The sequence below is a fragment of the Lepisosteus platostomus genome, chromosome 14, assembly GCF_059453375.1.
Source record: "Lepisosteus platostomus isolate fLepPlt1 chromosome 14, fLepPlt1.hap1, whole genome shotgun sequence".
NCBI classification, from domain to species: Eukaryota; Metazoa; Chordata; class Actinopteri; order Semionotiformes; family Lepisosteidae; genus Lepisosteus; species Lepisosteus platostomus.
Genome location: NC_142624.1, coordinates 1,117,110 through 1,138,804, shown reverse-complemented (window position 1 = coordinate 1,138,804; position 21,695 = coordinate 1,117,110). Strand labels below are relative to the sequence as shown.

The following is a 21,695-nucleotide window of genomic DNA, read 5'->3' as shown; positions in this document are numbered from 1 at the left end:
CCCGGTGCGCGAAAAAACGCTTCCCCCCGGAAACACACAAGTGCGTAGGATTCATTGCTTCACGGGCAGACAGATGGAACGACAGATTTTTATTGTGCACAAATAAAATTTGTCATAAATGATACAAATGTAGTATATAAATAAGAAAATGGCAGGAGCCACAAAGTGAAAAATATTAAAAATGTATAAAACCTGAAAAAACAGAAATACAGAGCAAAGCAAATAACGGCCCCCTCCCCTCCTCCTACACATTTTCAGAACAGTTTTACAGAACAGAGAGAGGAATAAAAAGGTGAAAGTTCTGTTTTGAACGGACAGTGGACTGACGGGGCATGCAGGTCCTTACAGCCAGCAGCACACTGTGGAAATCAGCAGACCGATGGTGGACCAGCCAGAGTCGATTTCAGATCTCACCGGCCAGCTCTGCTCCCCCCTCAGCGCGCGCGGGTCTTCACCTGGAAGTGGGACAGGCAGACGGACACCCCCCCGACACAGCTGGAGCAGGCGGTTAAGGACAGGGAGAGAGGGGAGAGGCCTGGTCACAGGCGGACGGGAGGCACGGTGTGTCGGTGCCTCAGTGAAAGGATACAGCGTCTCCCTGTGGCTGCTCTGCGAGGGAGCCAGCGCCTGCAGAGTGTCCAGCAGACTGCGGACCGCCTGCTGCTCCTTCGGGCCCGGAGGCTGTGGAGATCCTGAGCTCTGCAGCTGAACACAGACATGCCTCACTCCTGTGTGCATGAGAATGTGTGTGTGTGTACCTGTATTATCAGGCCTGTCAGAGCCTGTGCAGTACAGTCTCCCAGCTCCCTCACTCCTGTGTGTGTGTGTGTGTGTGTACCTGTATAATCAGGCCTGTCAGAGCCTGTGCAGTACAGTCTCCCAGCTCCCTCACTCCTGTGTGTGTGTGAGAGTGTGTACCTGTATAATCAGGCCTGTCAGAGCCTGTGCAGTACAGTCTCCCAGCTCCCTCACTCCTGTGTGTGTGTGTGTGTGTGTGTGTACCTGTATAATCAGGCCTGTTAGAGCCTGTGCAGTACAGTCTCCCAGCTCCCTCACTCCTGTGTGTGTGAGAGTGTGTACCTGTATTATCAGGCCTGTCAGAGCCTGTGCAGTACAGTCTCCCAGCTCCCTCACTCCTGTGTGCATGAGAATGTGTGTGTGTGTACCTGTATTATCAGGCCTGTCAGAGCCTGTGCAGTACAGTCTCCCAGCTCCCTCACTCCTGTGTGTGTGTGTGTGTGTGTACCTGTATAATCAGGCCTGTCAGAGCCTGTGCAGTACAGTCTCCCAGCTCCCTCACTCCTGTGTGTGTGTGTGTGTGTGTGTACCTGTATAATCAGGCCTGTCAGAGCCTGTGCAGTACAGTCTCCCAGCTCCCTCACTCCTGTGTGTGTGAGAGTGTGTACCTGTATTATCAGGCCTGTCAGAGCCTGTGCAGTACAGTCTCCCAGCTCCCTCACTCCCCTCCTCTCCACGGCCTCGAAGATCCGGGCCAGGTCCGGCTGCCACACCACGTTCGTGCTCCCGTGCTTCAGCAGCTGTGACACAGGCGGGCAGAACACACCCCCCTGCGTTACCACTGACTCGAGCGCAGGCTGGTCTTTCAGCTGAGCTGACGGCGTTAGAGGAGGGTGTAAACACCCTCAGCTGTTGCAGCCCCGTGGGGTCCAGGCAAGAATGCCCACACACAAGCCCTGCAGCGCTTCCTCTGCCTGGGTAACCACAGCGGAAGCTGGATGGTCCTATAGGAGACGTCTGGCTGTAGCAGGTTGGGTGAATGAAGGGAGTAAATGCAGCAGGCCGGCCTGTGTCGGGGTGACCGCGGGGCGCCTCACCAGCGTGAGCAGCGTGAGCAGGGCGGGGTGCAGCAGGCAGCTCTCTCCCGAGCTGAGCAGAGTGTAGAGCAGGAACCGGGTCCAGGGCTGGGACACCGCGTGGAGCGCTGGGGAGACAGGAGCACAGCTGAGAGAGAGAGAGCAGGGCCACACCCACTCAGGACAGTGTCTGACCCGCAGTGAGAGAGCAGAGCCCTCACCCACCCAGGACAGTGTCTGACCCGCAGTGAGAGAGCAGAGCCCTCACCCACCCAGGACAGTGTCTGACCCGCAGTGAGAGAGCAGAGCCACACCCACTCAGGACAGTGTCCGACCCGCAGTGAGAGAGCAGAGCCCTCACCCACCCAGGACAGTGTCTGACTCACAGTGCGAGAGCAGAGCCCACACCCACCCAGGACAGCATCCGACCTGCAGTGAGAGAGCAGAGCCCTCACCCACCCAGGACAGTGTCTGACTCACAGTGCGAGAGCAGAGCCCACACCCACCCAGGACAGTGTCTGACCCGCAGTGAGAGAGCAGAGCCACACCCACTCAGGACAGTATCCGACTCACAGTGCGAGAGCAGAGCCCTCACCCACCCAGGACAGTGTCTGACTCACAGTGCGAGAGCAGAGCCCACACCCACCCAGGACAGCATCCGACCTGCAGTGAGAGAGCAGAGCCCTCACCCACCCAGGACAGTGTCTGACTCACAGTGCGAGAGCAGAGCCCACACCCACCCAGGACAGTGTCTGACCCGCAGTGAGAGAGCAGAGCCACACCCACTCAGGACAGTATCCGACTCACAGTGCGAGAGCAGAGCCCTCACCCACCCAGGACAGTGTCTGACCAGCAGTGAGAGAGCAGAGCCCTCACCCACCCAGGACAGTGTCTGACCCGCAGTGAGAGAGCAGAGCCCTCACTCACTCAGGACAGTGTCTGACCCGCAGTGAGGCCGCTCGCGGTGTGGGAGCCGAGCCGCGGTACCTGTTGGGGGGCTCCTCCGGTGCAGGAAGTGCAGCAGGGAGTCCAGGCAGCCGACGGCAGCGCTCAGCAGCAGCTCCTGCCTCTGGGGAGAGGAGAGTGTGAGAGTGAGGAGGGCCGGGCGGTGCTGTTTCTCTGAGCACGCCTCTCTCTGATTCTCTCTGCCTCCAGTATCAGACACACCGGCCTCCCCAGCAGAGGAAGAGCAGCTGTGTGTCCAGGTTTCATCAGTTTTTACAAACTATCAGCAATCACCAGATGAAGGAAACAGCAGAAATGTCCACCAACAACTTTAGAACATGTTCCTCTGTTTTAGCGGATACCTACAGGCTTAAGAAACTGCACAAATATGAGAATAATAAAAAGATGGGAATATGCTACTGCGAAGATGTTTAATCAGGCTAGCCACACGCTGTCCAACTGTCTTATTTAATAATAACACACAGTGGGGTATTATAATAACAAAGATAAGACTCAGAATACCACTAACACAGTGCTATGTTGGTTGAGTATATAATTCTAAAGGTCTCCCGAAGACCAGCGACAGGAGGGCTGAGCTCGATGGGGGACGGGTGGAGCTGTACCGACCTGTAGCAGTAAGGAGTGCAGTGCCGCCATCAGGCAGCGAGCTCTGGAGAGGCCCAGCGGGTACAGCGCAGCCTCCGTCTCCTCCAGGGGGCGCTCCCGCTGCTCAGCCAGGGACAGGGTCAGCAGGGGCGACAGGAAGTCCTGGTCCAGAGCAGTCTGCAGCAGCTGCAGGAAACAGGCTGGAAGACACAGGGAAGCTTGTACAGTACCTGCTACCTGTATTATCCTGCTTTAGCTATAATTCCCCTATTCTGTCACAGCTCTTTCTCCCACACTGCACCCAGTGAGACACTGTTCATTCTCATCCTATAGGTGTGCACACTGCACCCAGTGAGACACTGTTCATTCTCATCCTATAGGTGTGCACACTGCACCCAGTGAGACACTGTTCATTCTCATCCTATAGGTGTGCACACTGCACCCAGTGAGACACTGTTCATTCTCATCCTATAGGTGTGCACACTGCACCCAGTGAGACACTGTTCATTCTCATCCTATAGGTGTGCACACTGCACCCAGTGAGACACTGTTCATTCTCATCCTATAGGTGTGCACACTGCACCCAGTGAGACACTGTTCATTCTCATCCTATAGGTGTGCACACTGCACCCAGTGAGACACTGTTCATTCTCATCCTATAGGTGTGCACACTGTACCCAGTGAGACACTGTTCATTCTCATCCTATAGGTGTGCACACCGTACCCAGCAGGAGACTGTCGGTCTTCTGCTTTCTGAAGCCGAGCAGCAGAAGAATTCTGTCCAGATCGAGGGTGATACTCTTGTGGACCTGAAGAAAAAGAGATTGGGAGAGGTGAGAGATTAGTAGATTAGGGGAGACGACCCGGGAGAGGGAGAGTCCAGAAACAAACAGCAGATGGAAGGTGAAAACGAGAGACTGTACCTGAAAAGCAAGAGAGAGGACAGACAGTACAAATTCCTGGAGTACAGAGTGTCTGCAGGGAGCCGGTGGCCCAGCGTACCTGTGCGGAGTGAGTGTGCTGCAGCCGGAGCAGAGAGTTCAGCAGCAGGCAGGCGCAGCAGAGCAGGGGGCTGGCAGAGGGGGGGCCGGGGGGCAGCTCCAGGGTGGCCTGCAGCAGCTCCATCAGGCCGGTGTTACACAGCAGCACCGACACCGCTGGCACAGAGAGGAGAGCCAGACAAGCCTCCATTCGGACATGAGAGACTACTTACCAGTTCCTACAATATTTGTGTCCGCTCTGTGTTGTGCTTGGTGTTCAGTGTTCAGACTGTAACACCTGTGTGTGAAGGCATCTTCTTTTAATGTCTATCAGCCGTGCCCTGACCCCAGGCCTCTCACCTTTGTTAGTGCAGGTAGCTGGGGACAGTGCCAGGCACAGGTACATGTAGTTGAAGGCTGGCTGGAGGACCTCAGTACTGCAGGACGTCAGCTTCCCAGCCAAGTTACTTACTGCACAGAACAAGGTGTACAGTTTGACTTAAGCGCGTCCTGCCAAAAGCACAGTACAGCTCAGTAGAGCCCAGTGAAATCAGGGTAAAAGGGCAGTACAGTGCAGTAAAGCCTAGTGAGGACTAGTGAGATCACGGTAAAAGCACAGTAAAGCCCAGTGAGATCAGGGTAAAGTACCAGCACTGTGCAGTAACGCAGTGAGATCATGATAAAAGCAAAAAGGAAACTCCGCTGCCTGAACGATAAAGCATTAAACATACTGTACCACAGGGACTGTGTAGTAACGCCAAATTAAAGCACATCACAAGCATGAAAAAAAGGAATAAACTCAAACGATCCCTATAGGAATACACAGTGGGGTGTGTTAAGTCCACAGTCTCGGAGGGGTGCCCTGCAGTACTCGTTCTTCTTCACTGGCGTTCCAGCCCTCTCCGAGCCCCCGCGGTTAGCCAGCCTGTGAACGAGCGCGCAGACCCGCACCGTGATAGAGCAGCTTGACCGCAGTGCTGTCCAGGTCCCGGCCAGCGGAGCCGCCCGCCGCGCGAGTCAGGCACAGCAGCCGCAGCACCAGCGACAGCGGCCTGTGAGCTGCGGGGCACAGGAAGAGGAAGGGGGGAGCTTCAGCACAGGAGCACTGGGGCTCACAGGCTGGGACAGCACATTAACCGTCTTTGCCCTTCACTCTGAATATCACTGCTGCAAACGGTCGCTGATTGGGGATAGTGTTTCACTATCAATTCATGTTGCTGCGTAAAATCTGTATCCATGTGGCACTGGCCTAGCAGACAGGAAGTGAAGGAGAGCCTGATTGCCAGCAACTACTGCTGCACACTGTATTGTTGTGCATTTGATAAATAAACTTTGATTTGATTTGTTGTCTGTGTTTGCTGCTGTAGGACTGTGTTACCTCCCAGTATCTGGGGGTCGCTCTCGATGGACAAGCACTGCAAGATCTGCAGCATCCGGGGTCGCAGGAGGTCAGAGGCCAAGGTGTCGCAGCCGTCGCAGCCCTGCAGGTAGGCTGTCAGCACCAGCAATGCATTGTGGGCTAGCTTGGCCTCCCCAGTGCAGACGACACCCTGCAGGAGACAGGAAACGGCAGCGTTATACTGACGAACAAAGCCTCCTGGCAGGACCGGACACTGCGCAGGCCTTTGAAAACACAGAAAAAACTAGCAGGGCAGCTTTCAGCACTGTTTGCTAAACTTTTTGAACAGCCCCACCTAGTGTTACAAAAACATCGCTGTGTTTCAGGAGACGGTGAGCTAATCTGAGCACGATACTCTGAAACAGGGCCCAGCTGTCCTCCCCCCTCCCGCTCACCAGCAGGGTGAGGGCCGCGGCGGGGCTGCTGTCGATGGCAGCGAACAGGGCCGCGTGGCTGCCGCCCTGCTGTGGCTCTGGGCCCGGCGGGCCGGGCGAACCAGGCCCGGCGTCTTCAGCAGCGGGCCCGGGGGCCTGGCCCAGCCAGCTCTCGAGCGCGGGCAGCCCGAACTGCTCGGTGAGCTCCGGGTAGCGGAAGAGGAAGTGCAGGACGGCGGGGTGGTGGGTGTAGAGAGAGGAGAAGGTGGGCGCCGCCGACAGGGCCTTCCTGATGGCGTGCACAGAGGCCTGGGGAAGAGGAGGACAGACCACCCCCGACAGTCCTTCTCACAGAAAGCCAGAGAACACCATCACTTTCATGCAATCGACAAGTCCTTCTGGTTTCTGTTACTGTAACTGATGAAAAAGCACACCCCAACCTGATTAAACTTCATCACAAAGCAGAGAACATGTCGCCTCCCTGGTGCCAAGTGTTTTGTTCTTTGCAAGCCTGCTGTACGGCCCCGAGCCCCTGCTGCCCCCCCAGCCCAGCCGAACCCCGACAGCCGCGCCCAGTGGCTGTACCCCGTCCAGGGCGGGGCTCCTGTCCTGGGTCGCCGACAGCAGGAAGAGGGCGGCTCTGAGGGCCCAGGCCGGGGGGCAGTCACCCCGATCCTGCAGGGAGCCCAGCAGGGTCACCACGGCCGGGAACAGGGCCTCGTCCGGCAGGAGCCTGAGGAACACATGGAAACACATGGAAACACACGGAAACACACGGAAACACACGGAAACACACGGGACAAGCCATGCTGTCCCAGATCTTCCCACCACAGACCAATGATACAGTAATGTCAGATCTTTCAGGAAACCGCTGGATGAGACCCTGAGATCACAAACTACCAAACAGGCGGGCTGTGCCGAACGGCCTCCTTCCGTTAATAACCCCTCCAATGTTCTCCGAGTTTGATCACAGCGTATGTACAAAACCGGCCGGACTCGAGACGCGAGGGAAAGCCGAGCCGAAGAGGCAGCCCGCTGGAGTGAGACCGAGGCACAACCCCGACGAGCGGGAGCGCGCGGCCGCGGAGGGGCTGCCCACCGGTCGCGGTGCAGGAGAGCCAGGTGCAGCAGAAGCAGCAGGGTGTACTGTGCGGCTCTCAGCCCCTGGCGCGCGGTGCCCGCGGGTCCGGGGTCCTCGCGCAGCAGGTCCGGCCACTCCGAGAGACGGGCGCACAGGCCGGGCAGGCTCCTCGCCAGCACCCTGCCCACCTGCTGCAGGTCTGCGGATACACACACACCCACTCACACAGGCACGGGAAGCGGTACCGGGAACCCAGGGGCGGTCCAGCAGAACGGCGTCACGTCTCGCCCTCAGCCTGTGTGCAGGCTCACGTTCAGTACATGAGGAGCTCCTGCCCTGACAAAGACCCACCCCTGGTGACTGAGCTGGACCGAGGCGTGTGCAGGACACTGTGAGCTGCACTCACCCAGTGTGGCAGAAAGCAGGGGCTGTAAGACTTGTGTTAGGTTTTACTGGACATACAGTACTATTCTCTCACGGGTACAGCAGACTCAAGGGCTCTGGTCTAACACTATTGTGTACAGAACTATAAGACTATAAGAGAGGGTTTTCAGCACCCACACTGTGGTGAAGACTCTTTTTAATGTCCAGGCTGGAGGTTACTGTACATTAAACTGCAATGTGTTATAATATAAGATCACTTTATTGGCCATATACAATTTCTTGTATTAGGAGTTTGTCTTTTCACAGACCCCAACTTGCTCACCGTGAGACACACAGAGAGGGAGAGAAGCTTGGGGTCAGAGCGCAGGGTCAGCCATTTATACAGCACCCCTGAGCTGTTGTGGTTAAGGGCCTTGCTCAGGGGCCCAATGGAGTAGGATTCCTCTGCCGGCCGCAGGACACGAACCGGCAACCTCCCAGCCACAGGTCCAGATCCTGAGCCACAGAGCCACATCTCTGCCCCACATGTAACATGCAGGGTGTTGTTTGCTGTGCTGTACAGATTCTGTGACTCCCAGGGCGGACAGAATAACGCATTCAGCTCCAATGCAGTGTGGTGAATTACATTCCTTTCTTCGATGTGTGATGTTAGCGATGTCCTGGTCAGTCTGTAGCGAGCTGTACTCAGTTAGAATACAGTGCCTGTGTCACTCACCCTGCTGAGCAGTCTCCGCTGTGTCCTGGTCAGACAGCAGACACAGACACATCCTCTGCAGCAGCTCGGAACAGGCTGCATTCACAGGGGTGTTCCTGGGGAGACAGGAAGGTCACGCCTGCCCACACCTCCCAACCCCAGTGATGTTTTCCACTGTGCCCCCAGACAAACACACGAGCCCTTTCAAGCCCTCACAGAGCTGGGCTTTGGCACAGCCTGCATGGTAACTTTGTCATTGAACTGATCAGCAACTAATTAACGAATTTACAAGCTGCACGTCCACACAGTGAGGCGTTCCCGGGCCCAATATAGGAACGGCAACCTGAGTACTAGGATAAAGACAGGGCTTCACTAAGCCAGCTCCTCCAGAACCCACCCAGAATCCAGTTTCTCTCCAGCAGGGGTCGCAGTTAACCCACTGGCCCATGAAGTTTACAACCGTTCAAGGGGTTCAAGCAGCTTGTTGAGTAATGAAGCCAGCAGGTTGGCGAGGTAAGTTGAGTGCTATTCGTGTTTTTATGTTGTTAAAACAATGGCATGGCAGCATGGAAACAGTAAATCAATCTAAGAATAAATATACATTTGTATATTCTCACACGTCTTGTTCACCAAAATAAAGATCAAAGATACGGTAATTATTAAGTGTGGTGTTTAAAAACAAGGCTTTAGTGTCCCCACCTCTGTCCTGAACAGAAAGCAGCCTTCAGCTCCACCGTCAGTTTGAAGAACGAGCACGATGCTGTGAATTACAGACGTCAAGCCAACAATTCAAATCCACACTCCCAAAATCCCCAATCCCAAAATCCACACTCCCGAGAACCCGATTCGCCCCTGCCTGTCCGGCAACAGGAACTGCTGAGCGAGGTCTTTAAAGTAAAAGCTCTGTCGAAGGGTCAGTGGGACCCTTGGCATGGCCAGCGCTTGGGCACAGAAGCTGCTGTAGAGCAGTGGATTACGAGTGTGGTCTGGCTGTGGACTCTCATTAAAACCTCTATGCTATTAAAGCAGAAAAATGAACAGCGCCCTCTCTGTGGTGGTGGTCGGCCTATCTCACCCAGTTTGGCGGAGAACTGGTGCATCATGCTGGGAACGAGGGTGTACTGGGCGCTGAGGATAGAGAAGAAGACCTGCAGCACTGCGGCACTGGGGCCCCTCTCACACAGGCTCTGGGGGACAGGCATGAGAATACGACAAGAAACACTCGCTCACATTTTTACTGTTCCTTTCCCAGACAAATCTGTCTGGCCAGTGCTACACGCCTGCTGCCTACAGGGGTTAGAGACAGGTATCCCACCTATGAGAGGGTAGGGTTATAGTACTCTACCTGCAGCGGTTAGGTACCCTTTCTATGAGAAGTTAGGGTTAGGAGTACCTCACCTACAGGAATCAGGATTAGGGTTTCCTGCCTATGAGAGTTTAGGGTTAGGGTACCCTACTTACAGGAATCATGATTAGGGTTCCCTGTCTATGAGAGTTTAGGGTTAGGGTACCCTACCTACAGGAATCAGGATTAGGGTACCCTGCTTATTAGAGTTTAGGGTTAGGGTGCCTTACCTACAGGAATCAGGATTAGTGTACCCTGCCTACAAGAGGTATCCCCAGGCGTGAGGCTAGTCAGGACAACAGAAGTATGGGCACGAATTAAGCATCATGTGATATAAAGTATCTGAAACTGCCGGTGTCAGACAGGTCTTTAGTGCTGTAAAAGCTGAGCAGTGAGCTGCCTCCCCTTCCCTGTGCCTCTGTTTTATGTGTGTGTGCGTGTGCTGACTCACAGTGACTGCGGGGATGCAGACGGCACCACAGGTCTCCAGCAGGAAGAGGGAGAACGTGTCCAGGGTGTCTTTACTCGGCCCGCCTGGGGCTGTGAAGGCGTTCTCCTTCAGAGAGGGCTCGCCGGCGCACTGCTCCGCCAGCCTGTGAGGACGCACACCGGAGACGCTCGCACACCAGCTGGGCTACACCGGTCTGTGCAGCGCTGTCTCGCACTGTGGCACTCTGTTGTATTACAAGATGCTGGACTCTGTACAGCTGTGTGTTGTACTAAGCAATACCAAGCTGTACTATATTTTACTACAGTTTACCACACTGTGGTGCATTCTGGTATTATACAGAGCCAAGGGCCTTGGCCTGCAGTGGAGCTGGAGAAGCACTGTGACTGACGGGACATGATCAAACATTCAAATGAATCCCTCTGTCTGCACACCCTCCTAAACATAGTTTAGTTTGTTTAATCGTATGTAACCAAAAAAGGTTAGACGTCTTTTAAATCTATTTTAATGCATCTGGGCATCTGCAAATATGTAAGACCTGACAACAAATTAAAAAAGTTGAGTGAGCCAAATTATTTCAACCGACAATTCCATAGGAATAAACACTGGCAGCCACAGTACAGGAAAACGCTGTGTTGCGCTTTCACTGTGCTGCATCTTTATATTTATTCATTGGGATCATGCTTTTATCCAAAGGATGTCACGGGTGCAGAGAGCAGTGTCAGCGCACAGTGCCAGACGGGGCCGAACTCTGTACTGTCGAGAACGGGGCTGTACCTGCAGGCCGTGTGCACAGTCACCAGCGACTGGAGCAGAAACTCTTCCGCGCTGCAGGCCTGGCCGCTGGGCTGAGCTCCAGGAGGGGTCACAAAAGGAGTCCGCAGAGACCATCGGACACAAACACCCGATACAGGAAAGACGAGATGCCTTCAGGATTTCTACAAATGCATACTGTAGCACGTACCACCCCCCTGATGTCGGTGCACTCTTGTCTTAATTTAACGACCACTTCCGAGACAAACGAGACATGGAAGGGATAACACAGAAAAGTAAGAGCTGATCAACAAACAATACATTAAGTACGCCTGGTAAGTAAGCAAATCTCATTGTCTGGATGGTTACGATACCTGACTGTAACTCCAGGTTATTAATCATGTATTAATATCCCATGGACACTAGTGACACCAGTCTGACTCCTAGTCATTGGTGCAACAAGCCAGGCAAGTCTTTTGTAGATTACCCCTGGGATGTCACTGTTTCACCGGTTTCCCTTGATTATCCCGCTGGGAATTCACTGTTTTCCCCTGATCACAGGTCTGGGATTTCACCATTTCACTGAAGCACGATTCCAGTTTGCTTCGTGATAAATCACCCTGCTTGCTGAGGTGGGGACACGAGGCTGAAACAGCCCCACACTCACACAAGCTCTGCGCGGTGCTGCGGACGGCCAGGGCAGGTCTGCCACCCTCCTCATCGCTGCCTCTATCACGCCCTGCAGTTCCCGGTACTGAACTGGAGTGGCCATGTGGTTCAGCCTGGCAGCACACAGAAAAAGAGACTTCTGAAAGGTGGAATTTGATGTACTGAGCTCATTACAGAAAGCCTGACTGCTGCTGTTAGGTCTACAGTACTTAATACTTGTAGCGAGTGCAGAGTATATTGACACAGCCCAGCCACAAGGCTGAAATAGCACAGTCACGGGGCTCAGGAATGCCTTGTTCCACATACACTAGTAGAATATCATGTAATATACTCTAAATATATACAAATCTCATTTCTGCTTTGACACCGAGCGACGATGAACTGAAGCAAACCGACACAAGCAGGTTTAATTTTCTCTTCACTGCAGTTTATTACGGCAGGCTGGCCGCACGCCGTGAACTGCCAAAACACGGTGTTTGTGTATAAACAGACCCGAAGGACGCGGAGCCTCGTGCACGCTACCAGTGTGGACGGACGCTCTCTCACTACAACAGACACGTGACAAGAGAGGCAGACCGATGTCAGTCAGCAGAAACACCGCTAGCATAGACAGGCCTTCACAGCATTATTTACATCATTTTAAATGACGTACAAAACTTTGTCTGGAGGCCTAGCCTCAAAACCCTCCGTTTAAGTGCAAAGGATTTATGTTTTGACAGAAGGGGCGGGGCCGTGACATGAGCAGTGCTGCAGGATCATGAGACCTTCGGCCCCTCGAACCTGAGCAGGGCAGCCGCAGCGCAGGCGGCCTGCGTCGCCACCTCCAGGCTGGACACGGCGACGCCCATCCGCACGGCCTCCGCTGCCTCTATGAATGCACTGCAGCTGGAGAACAGCTGGATGCTCACCGGCTGCCTGGTAGGACACAGGGGACAGACACAGTGTGAGGCAGACGGGTATTCCACAGGAACAGCGACAGAGAAACAATTCATCCGGCACATCTGTGAAGTACAGCAGTAGAATCTGCTCAACTAACAAGGCACGTCTGGGAGATAAACTGCCTTGCAGTCGGACAGAGACACAGGCCAGTCTCTGGGTCCAGCCCCCATGCAGAGCGCGAGACAGGATGGTCAGAGGGTCAGGCCCCCCTCCCTCACCTGTCCAGGATCTCCGTCAGCAAGACCAGCCCCTCTCTCTGTATCTCCTGGTTGTTCAGCTGCAGCGCCTCCTTCAGGCTGCGGATCAGAGGCTCGATACCTGCGACACAGCGCGGGGGGGCCGTCAGACGTACAGACTCCGAGCCGCATCGCGCCGCTCGTTCAGAAATAGACAGGAAGACGGACACCTGGGTGGGTCGCACCCTTGCACACTGCCCCGACGACGGCACTGCTTTCTGACCAGCACTCTGCCGTGAGGAGAGATTCCTCCCAAAGCAGTGGAAGACAGTTCTGAAAATAACTGCCAGCTTCTCAGAGGATCTGCAGCCCTTTCACACCCGGCTGGGAGCACACTTCGGGCAGCGGTCACGGGCAAGACGGTGCTTCATACCACGCAGCGAGCTTCCCCAGAGGCCTGCCAGCCCTGTGGTGTTCAGTGACTCAGTCGCGCCCGTGTTCATCTGCGATGAGCTGCCGCGCCGTGCGAAGAGCCGAGCTGTCTGACTCGAGACAGCTCACCGAGAGAGCGTCACCGGGGAACGCGTTGCGAAATCGATCCCCGCCGCCGTCCAGCGGGTTTCCTTACCGTAGACCGCGTGGCACTTGGAGAAGAACAGCGCGTCCTCGGTCAGCAGCCGCAGGCAGCGGTACACCGACCACAGCAGGAGCTCGCTGGTGCAGGAGAGGCGCTCGAACAGGAACTCTGTCGCGAAGACACACCGCGCTCAGCCGCGCGTCACCCGCCGGGCATCGCCCTGCTCCACCTGTAGTCGCACCTGTGCGCGCGTGTGCCTGAGCGAACGCGCTTCGCCTGCCCGCGAGAGCTGTAAGTGCAAGACTGTGGACGGCCGCGAGCCCCGGTCCGTATGAGCGCAGACACAGATTCGCCAGGTAGACCAGCGGTGGAAGAGATCAGCCGATCATTTTCAAAAAGAATATGAGTTCTGCAAAAGAGCCCAACAGTGTGCACTAATCCCAGCACTGTGTGTCAGGACTCCTCCCAGTGAAAACCCGTCACTCCAGCTCGAAGATGGGCTGAACTTAGCCAGTGAGCCGGTGTCTTTAAACAGGGGTCATGCACCTCTCTGTCCAGTAGAGGTCACCCTTTACACACTGCGCACTGTACAGTATCGATGTGTGTGTGGTCTGGCAGGCTGAGCCGGACTGGGCTTCCTTACAAATCCTCCGCTGTGTACCACAGTGAAAACACAGTACAGTGCCCATGGTGCACAGACTCACCAGTGTAAGCTAAGGCCCCTCCCTGTGTGCTGTGGTGTCCCAGTGCAGACTCACCGGGGATGTCCGCCTGTATGAGCTGGGGTGCGTACTGGCAGGGGGCGTGGACCAGGACAGCCGCCATGCACTGGGAGCTGGCGACCTGCAGGGTCTCGTCCCCACTGAGCAGCAGCTGCGGGAGAGAACAGGCAGACAGCAGGCCTTCAGCAGCTCACGTACCCACCTCACATTTTCAGAGGAGATCTTCCCAAATCGTTCAGTGCATAGCGACAGCATAAAACTAACACGTGCAGGACTGACGTCAGGTTTTGGGTATTTATGATGTGCTGCACATTGCTATGGACGTGATTGCGAATTGCCTTGTGGGAAAAGTCACTGAGCAGTTCGTCACCTTCTTGAATATGAGGGGCAGGGAGCTATCCCGCTTGTTGAGCCCGGCACTGCTGTCTGCGGTGTGCTCCGGGCTGGGCCAGCTCATCAGCACCGACACGGCATCGCTGAACCTCAGGAGCTGCTTCAGGAGACCTGCCTCATCACAGGGGCCACAAGCATCACAGAAACGCATCAGATCACAATGACAGGAGCTCAGCAGAGCGGAGAGCAGCAGGGCGGCGTCTGAGAGAGCCTTCTGCTGCCACCTGCCCTGCAATCACTGACATCGCTGTGAAGGATACCGCTCGAGTTCGCTCTGAGTGGTAGGTGGGGGGCGCGAGGGCCACCTGCTCTCACCCAGGCAGTTGATGTGCAGCTCTCTGCTCTGAGCGTGCGAGAGGGCGGAGAGCAGCAGGCGGCACAGCCTGTCTCTCAGAGCCGCCGGGAGCCTCTCCACCGCAGCGCCGCAGCTCCACAGGCGCCCGTACAGATAGCAGACCGAGGCCTTGACCGCCTCGTCCGGGAAGAGCAGCCCCGCACACAGCTGCTCCAGCAGGGACCCTGCACAGCACAGACACACAATAACACACAGCTGCTCCAGCAGGGACCCTGCACAGCACAGACACACAATAACACACAGCTGCTCCAGCAGGGACCCTGCACAGCACAGACACACCATAACACACAGCTGCTCCAGCAGGGACCCAGCACAGCACAGACACACAATAACACACAGCTGCTCCAGCAGGGACCCTGCACAGCACAGACACACAATAACACACAGCTGCTCCAGCAGGGACCCTGCACAGCACAGACACACAATAACACACAGCTGCTCCAGCAGGGACCCTGCACAGCACAGACACACAATAACACACAGCTGCTCCAGCAGGGACCCTGCACAGCACAGACACACAATAACACACAGCTGCTCCAGCAGGGACCCTGCACAGCACAGACACACAATAACACACAGCTGCTCCAGCAGGGACCCTGCACAGCACAGACACACAATAACACACAGCTGCTCCAGCAGGGACCCTGCACAGCACAGACACACAATAACACACAGCTTATTACTGCAGAGACCATGCACAGCACAGACACACAATTACACACAGCTGCTTCAGCAGGGACCCTGCGCAGCACACACAACCCACACTGCTGTTACTCTGAATAAGTAACTATACACGATGAAGGTCTCCCATGCCAGTACTGAGCAGGCCTGGCCCTGCTGAGCTCCCGAGACCTGGCAAAGATCAGGCTATAAGGTGGTTACACTGCTCTCTAAAGCACACAGTTTAATCTGTCACACACACACACACCTCAGACGGCAGCCTTCAGTTGTACAGGTGACAGCACCCTGGAGCTCAGCCCCGAGCGCTCTCACCCGTGAAGCGTGATGAGCTCTATATTCAGCATCTGTTACGGTCTACCTGCACGGCACTCATCACAGGCGGTGAGCACAGCTCATTGCCATTGAGCTGCTTCGCACAGAAAACACACAGAGCTTCACTCTCAGCCAGGCTCAAAGCCTTTCAGCCGGCCTCATATAAAACCAATCTGGAGTTGGAAATGTAGTTTTCACTTGATTCGATCATTCGCCACCAATCGACATTCACAGACAGCACTACTGCAACGCAACAGAGGTACTATTTTGAAAAACAAAAAGTAATTTCTCTTCATAGTGTATTACCAAATATATTACAAGGCCATTAAGCCATGATGCTCAATAAACGTCAAGGTCTGTTTTTACTGAAGAAATCCCAGGAGGATAAGCGTTCAGGCACCAAGCACATTCTAATCACTTGTTTCTTCTACATATCAGTGTGCTAATTCTTCAAAAGCACAATGTAAAAAAGTACACTAGCTGCACCCTTCTGAGAGGGACGTCTGTGATGAGTCACAGAACACAGCAAACTGCAGAGCATGCAACAGGCAGCCTAAGCGGTTTCTTAAAAGCTCGGATTTTGATCCGCAAATCCTCAGTAATCCCTTCCCCGGTGGCACAGGCATGTGCTGCAGAATCAATGGAGCCAGTCTCCCTCGGCCGGTGGCACAGATTATCCGGAATCCGGACGGCTCAACGGGATCAGCGGTTCGCCTCGCACACACACAGCACTGCCTCCCCCACTGGGATAGACACACACACATTCTCACACTCTCTCACACACACACTCTGCCACGTGGGGCCGGAGAGCCTTCAATCCCGTGGGAAAGAGCTGGCCTGGAGCGTGCCAGGATGCGGTGGGTGTTCTTTCAGACTGCCTGTGTGGGCTTCTCGGTAATCTTCTCCATCAGAGCCAATGATGCAGTCGCTGGTTGTTACAGCGCTGCTGGGAGACTGTGCTCAACTCGTGCCTGAACCCCATCAGCGCACTGCTGCTGTCGGGGCTTAAGATCGTACCACGCTCTGGGCAACAGGCCGGTTATTATTGGCGTTTCCTGCCATGCAAACAGTGCTCTTAAATCAGACTGCAAACAGTCCCCAGTCACGCTTGTATTTTTATGTTATCAATGATAAAACATAAAATAAATAAGAAATGTTCTCGTTGTTTTTCCCTTTTTTAAACTGATGCTTTAAAGGCACAAAGTTCACAAGAGAAAGCATTTTTTGAGGACGTTCAGAAAACCGTGTGTCTTTTTCGCTTAGTTACTTTGTCTGCATCCCGCTTTGCAGACACCGCCCCAGTCTCTCCTGTGGGGTGACTTCCTGGTGAAACGAAGGGCCGATCCCTTTGGAGATCAGAGATAGCCGAAGGAAACCGGCTGGGAGTGGGGGAGGGAGCCTGGCGTCGGCAGACAGGGTGGGCCAAGCCAAGGAACAGGGATGGAGTCAGGGTTAGGGGGCAGCGAGGCCCGTGCGCTCGGAGCTGGGACTCCAGCAGCAGGCGGCTGAGGGGGAGTTCAGTTCAGTTCTGTGGGGGGAGGAATTTACCTGCACCACATGAACCCCAGCACAGCTTAGACCTTCTGCGGCCACCAGAAGGTGAATGAAGTCCATATCTTCAAACCAGATCGCAGAGTTAAGGATCAAAAGCTCCAAACCTGCAGCCATCTCCTGCAGCGCTGCGCCACCAGGCCGCTGCCTGTCGGACGTCTCCTCACCTGGGGGACCCTGCGGAGCGGAGCAGGGCAGGGCGGGGGTGTCACCCGGGGCAGGAGCAAGGCAGACTCACCGTGGTCGGCGGCCAGCGTCTCGGCCAGCGTCGGCACGGCGCCCATCAGCTTCCCCAGGAAGGTGAGCGTGGGTAGGCTGCCCCGCAGGCTGGCTGTGCTGGTCAGCTGCGGACAGGGAGGCCAGACAGGAGGACAGGGGTGCTGGGGTCAGCGGGCGGGCAGCGCTCACCGCCTCCTCTGACTAGCAATCTCCAGCTAGCTCTCTAAAACCGTGCGTTATAGCTCCCCAGAAATAAACACTTCTGCCCAAGACCTGCATGGTGCCTTTCTGGATTTGGATAGTTCACAACTGCTCACAACTGCTTCACGGAAGAGAAGAGGACACCCGAGTAGAAACACTGCGCTGTACATGTTTCATAGACCAGTTTACTCCGCGCACCTCCCCCCACCATGCTGGGTGAGATTCCCCGCCCTGCCCCGCCCCCCTCACCTGCCTGTCGCACCTGTCCAGCACGAAGCCCAGGAACTGCTCGCTCTTCAGCTCTGCCAGCAGCTGCACCAGCACTGCAAGACAGGCAACAGCACCCAGGCCACCGGCCTGTCAGGCCCCTTCACAGGGGCTGTACCCCTGCAGGTAAGTGAATAACTGACGCCAGTACCTAATGAAGAGCTCAAGCGGACAGGAAGCCCGGAGACTCTGTGGTCTCCACTTCCACGCAGACTGAAATCACACGCCCGTGCTGGAGTGGGACAGCCCGGAGGGTCCCGGGGGTCTCTGTACCCCGCAGTGAGCGGCTCAAGCCCTGCGGGCGCCGGGCGCGGACGGCCTACCTTGAATCACCTGCTCCAGAGCGGCCGCGTCCGCCACGGTGTGCAGCATCTCTGCAGGGAGAAGGGCAGGCAGGAGCTTCAACAGCAGCGCAGGGAGACAGGGAGACCGACCCACACCCAGCTCTGATCTTACCACACCCTGGTTCACCTGGGCCCAGCAGAGGAACCACACCCAGCTCTGATCTTACCACACCCGGCCTGCGCTGAGACACGCACCCTGGTTCACCTGGGCCGACCCGGGCTGACCCACGACATGACTGTGACACCCCAGCAGAAGCAGTCTGCCGCCCGGCAGTCAGTAAACTGCAGCTCCACGAGGACCGTGGCCGTGACGCAGCCCAGCGGCAGAGCTCAGCAAAGGAGCAAGGGCGCTGCGCCCCCGGGCATGACTGCCCGACTGGGAAACCCCAGACGGCGCCGCCGCGGTCCGCACGCCTGGTGCCCGTGCGCGGGCGTCTTACCCAGCAGGGTGCCGGTGACGAGGGTGCAGGCGCCCTCCTCCTGCAGCAGCAGCTGGCACGTGGCCGCGGGGAACCGCGCGACGGCGCGGCGGAGGCAGCAGAGGGCGTGGCTCTTCCGCACCACCTGCGGGGGCCGGGAGAGAGACGGAAGCCGTCACGCGCCCGCCCTGCCCGGGACTACAAGCACCAGCGTGCATCGCTCTGCGTGTTAAGAAAACAAGACACACGGAGCAGGGCAAACGGACTCCGGGAAGGAACTGATCCCTAATCAATCACCCGACCCTGGGTGCCTGGACTGACCCCTAGTGGTGGCTCTGTGGCTCAGGGTCTGTCTCTGTGGCTGGAAGGTTGCCGGTTCGTATCCCGCGGCCGGCAGAGGAATCCTACTCTGTTGGGCCCCTGAGCAAGGCCCTTCACCCCAACAGCTCAGGGGCGCCGTACAATGGCTGACCCTGCGCTCTGACCCCAAGCACAAGATCTGAAGGTCCCTGGTGACACGTTGGCGGAGGCCTGGGTGAAACAGGCAAGGGGGGAGTTGCCATGTGAAGCACCTTCGTGTTGTGAAGAATGAGAGTTAGTCAGCACGGGGGCTGTCTGTCTGTCGGGAGCCTTTCGCCGAGCTTGTGATCTCGCAGCTAGAGGTCTGGCCTCCACGCGCCATCTTGGTGAGAACCCAGCACAGCTGCTCCTATTGGCCGATCAGCTGGAGATCCTGCACGGTTTGCGCTGCGATGCAGCGAGTCCACAGGCTGCTGAGCTGACCGAGAGCTTCTCCATCGAGGGCCACAGACACAGCCGCTGCGGTCCGACAGTTCTTATCTACAGTTTGGTGATGAGAGCCTCAGCAGAAAGCCCTCTGTGGTTCACACATCAGATAGCAGACTGTGAGTCTGCAACCTGAAACGCAAACTGTTTTTTTTTTCATTTTAAATACTTTGCAGGAGGACTACCCCACATCTCAATGCTTGCACTTACTTAACACATGAACTGAACACCAATGTAACTGTACGGAATTAAGATGTAATTGTACTTAATCGCGCTACTGTGTAAAATACAATATGTAGTACTTAAAGCCCCCCACAAGCACACGCACGCCTTAAACCAAAACAGAAGCCCTTTCGCTCAGCTAAATTAAGGCAAACATTTTCTAAGCAGGAAACAAAACGTCATCGTGCACATTTACTTGACCTGTCGGAACGGGAGCACTCGTGCGAGACAGGCTATATGAGAAGACACCACAGAGCTGCACAGTAATAAAGAGTTTTCTGCAGGCGCAGGGCCACGCACTCGCCCTCAGCCAGCTGTACCCTAACCGCATACATGTCAGATCTGCACCCCCGCGTTTATTCCGCTGCGTGCACACGCCTGATCAGCTAGGCGCCGGGGTTGCACTTTCGAGCCAAGGCTGCAGAGATCCGTGCTCTTTGGAAAGGCCGAGTTGCACTAATTAATCTGGAGATGAAGCAGGGTTTTATTCCAGCCCTGATACGCGTCCCCGGTGATTTCAGCGCGTTATCCCTCGACCTGAGGGACTGTATGCACACACACGCACGCACGCAGCGTGCGCGCCCCCCGCTCACCGACACGTCCGCGTCCCCCAGCAGCTCCACCACGCACGCCACGCACAGCGCCACGCCGCCGTCCGCCGGGCCCACCCGCGCCGCCCACCGGGGATCGTGCCGGTGGTGGGTCTTCTCGTACACGACGTCCACCTCCGCCATCGCCTGAAGTCGGGCCCTCAGGCCTCCTGGCGGCGTTGGGAAGTCTCCAGATGGCGGCAGTTATTCTGCAGTTGAAAAACCGACAATTCAGCACAATGCGGCCCGGCCGCCCCTCTGGCCCCGCTAGAGCTGTGTTTAAACCCCCTCAGATACTGAAACGTCCGCTGAACGGTGTCTGCCGACACCCGACTCGGAGCGTCTCTGTCCGTTAGACCCGAGCCCGCGTCAGCACGCCTCTCGTCTGGTGCCGACGCCTCTTACTTTTATTCTTATTCGACGGTGTGGTGACCGAAATGAGAGTCGTGGTCAAGCACAGACCTCGCAAACTAACGGCTATCCCAGGGTCTGGACACAGATACCAACAGATCCCTCGGGGATCTACAGTCGGCCCCCGGGCCGGACTCGCACCAGTCCTCCGGCTCAACGGTTCACCGTCAGAATAAAAAACCCATTCTGCGTCTTCAGGTGTCATTTAGGCAAAGCAGGTCCCTCACGAAATAACCTGGACGACTCTCCGGTTTGCTGGGTGTGGGTCACGTATTGAACGGAATCGCTTCAATATTCGACAAATAACGACAAGATAGTCGGGAATTAACGGTTGGCGCGAACCGGCCGGAAGGAACCGCTCTCGCGCGCCCCGCCGGGAAGAGGGATCTGGCGTCAAATCCCGTTCGGCCAATCAGAGGGGGGCGACCCGAGCGCGAAGGCGGGGATAAGCCTGATTGACGTCTCCTCGGCCCAATGAGGCTTTCACGTGGGCTCGCCGGGTGTCTGCGTGCGTTAGGCGCAAGAGCTCCTGTTGTTTGGGGTTTTTGCTTCCTGTTTATTTGCATCTTGTTTTGGACACCCTTTCATCTCGTGTCAGTGTTGTGTGTGTCGTTCAACAGAAATGTAAAAAAAGAGCCAAAGATTTGCGTTTTACGCCTCCAGGGTGTTGATCTCTGCGCTACGCGACTGTTTGCTGGTCGTGAGCGTATCTATTTGTGCGCTTATTTACTTTGTCTCTGCGGATTGATTTCATGTTTAAGGTCACAATTTGCTTATTACCATGACGACGCACACCACTGCTGGGGGGGTAATTACAAGAAAAACCACAGCAGCTCAGCGCGCACTTCGGGATCTGCAGATAACGGGGTGCACACGCACTTCAGTCTGGGGTGATACTAGGCTCAGTCCACTGTGGGGGGACACGGAGAAAGACGCTTCAGTACGTTTAAAGAAGTAGTGGCCATCCTGGGGCTCTCGCTCGCGGGCGTGTGGGACTCCAGCGTGGTCGTAGACGAGGTCTCGTGTGATTTCCTTTCC

At 55.9% G+C, this 21,695-nt stretch overlaps 2 protein-coding genes and 1 long non-coding RNA gene across 8 annotated transcripts in view; 2 read left to right on the top strand and 1 right to left on the bottom strand.

Annotated features, from left to right (window-relative positions):
• LOC148648579 (GTPase IMAP family member 8-like) overlaps positions 1-21,695 on the top strand; it is a 72,819-nt gene that overhangs the window by 17,403 nt on the left and 33,721 nt on the right. The window lies entirely within an intron of this gene.
• mei1 (meiotic double-stranded break formation protein 1) lies at positions 71-21,430 on the bottom strand. Of its 6 annotated transcripts, none has more exons than XM_088606913.1 (32): positions 20,709-21,426; positions 20,250-20,455; positions 18,670-18,793; positions 18,209-18,259; positions 17,868-17,941; positions 17,437-17,542; positions 14,615-15,298; positions 14,277-14,410; positions 13,943-14,057; positions 13,236-13,352; positions 12,650-12,749; positions 12,273-12,407; positions 11,491-11,605; positions 10,848-10,918; positions 10,074-10,215; positions 9,353-9,464; positions 8,977-9,037; positions 8,299-8,393; positions 7,218-7,398; positions 6,704-6,851; positions 6,140-6,427; positions 5,724-5,895; positions 5,297-5,404; positions 4,706-4,816; positions 4,368-4,522; positions 4,090-4,174; positions 3,387-3,565; positions 2,802-2,883; positions 1,836-1,942; positions 1,407-1,538; positions 590-705; positions 71-495 (listed from the first exon to the last, which is right to left on the bottom strand). In XM_088606913.1, the coding sequence occupies exons 2-32, from the start codon at positions 20,388-20,390 to the stop codon at positions 435-437; spliced, it is 4,302 nt and encodes a 1,433-aa protein (XP_088463039.1). In that variant the 5' UTR covers positions 20,391-20,455; positions 20,709-21,426; the 3' UTR covers positions 71-434. The 6 variants fall into 6 exon arrangements, 5 of the variants coding, with proteins under 5 accessions (XP_088463039.1, XP_088463041.1, XP_088463038.1 ...); XM_088606915.1 differs by having other exon boundaries at positions 20,799-21,426; XM_088606912.1 differs by having other exon boundaries at positions 20,250-21,426.
• LOC148648584 (uncharacterized) lies at positions 4,076-6,587 on the top strand. Its single transcript, XR_015926547.1, has 2 exons — positions 4,076-4,198; positions 5,713-6,587. It is a non-coding gene; the product is annotated as an uncharacterized LOC148648584 (long non-coding RNA).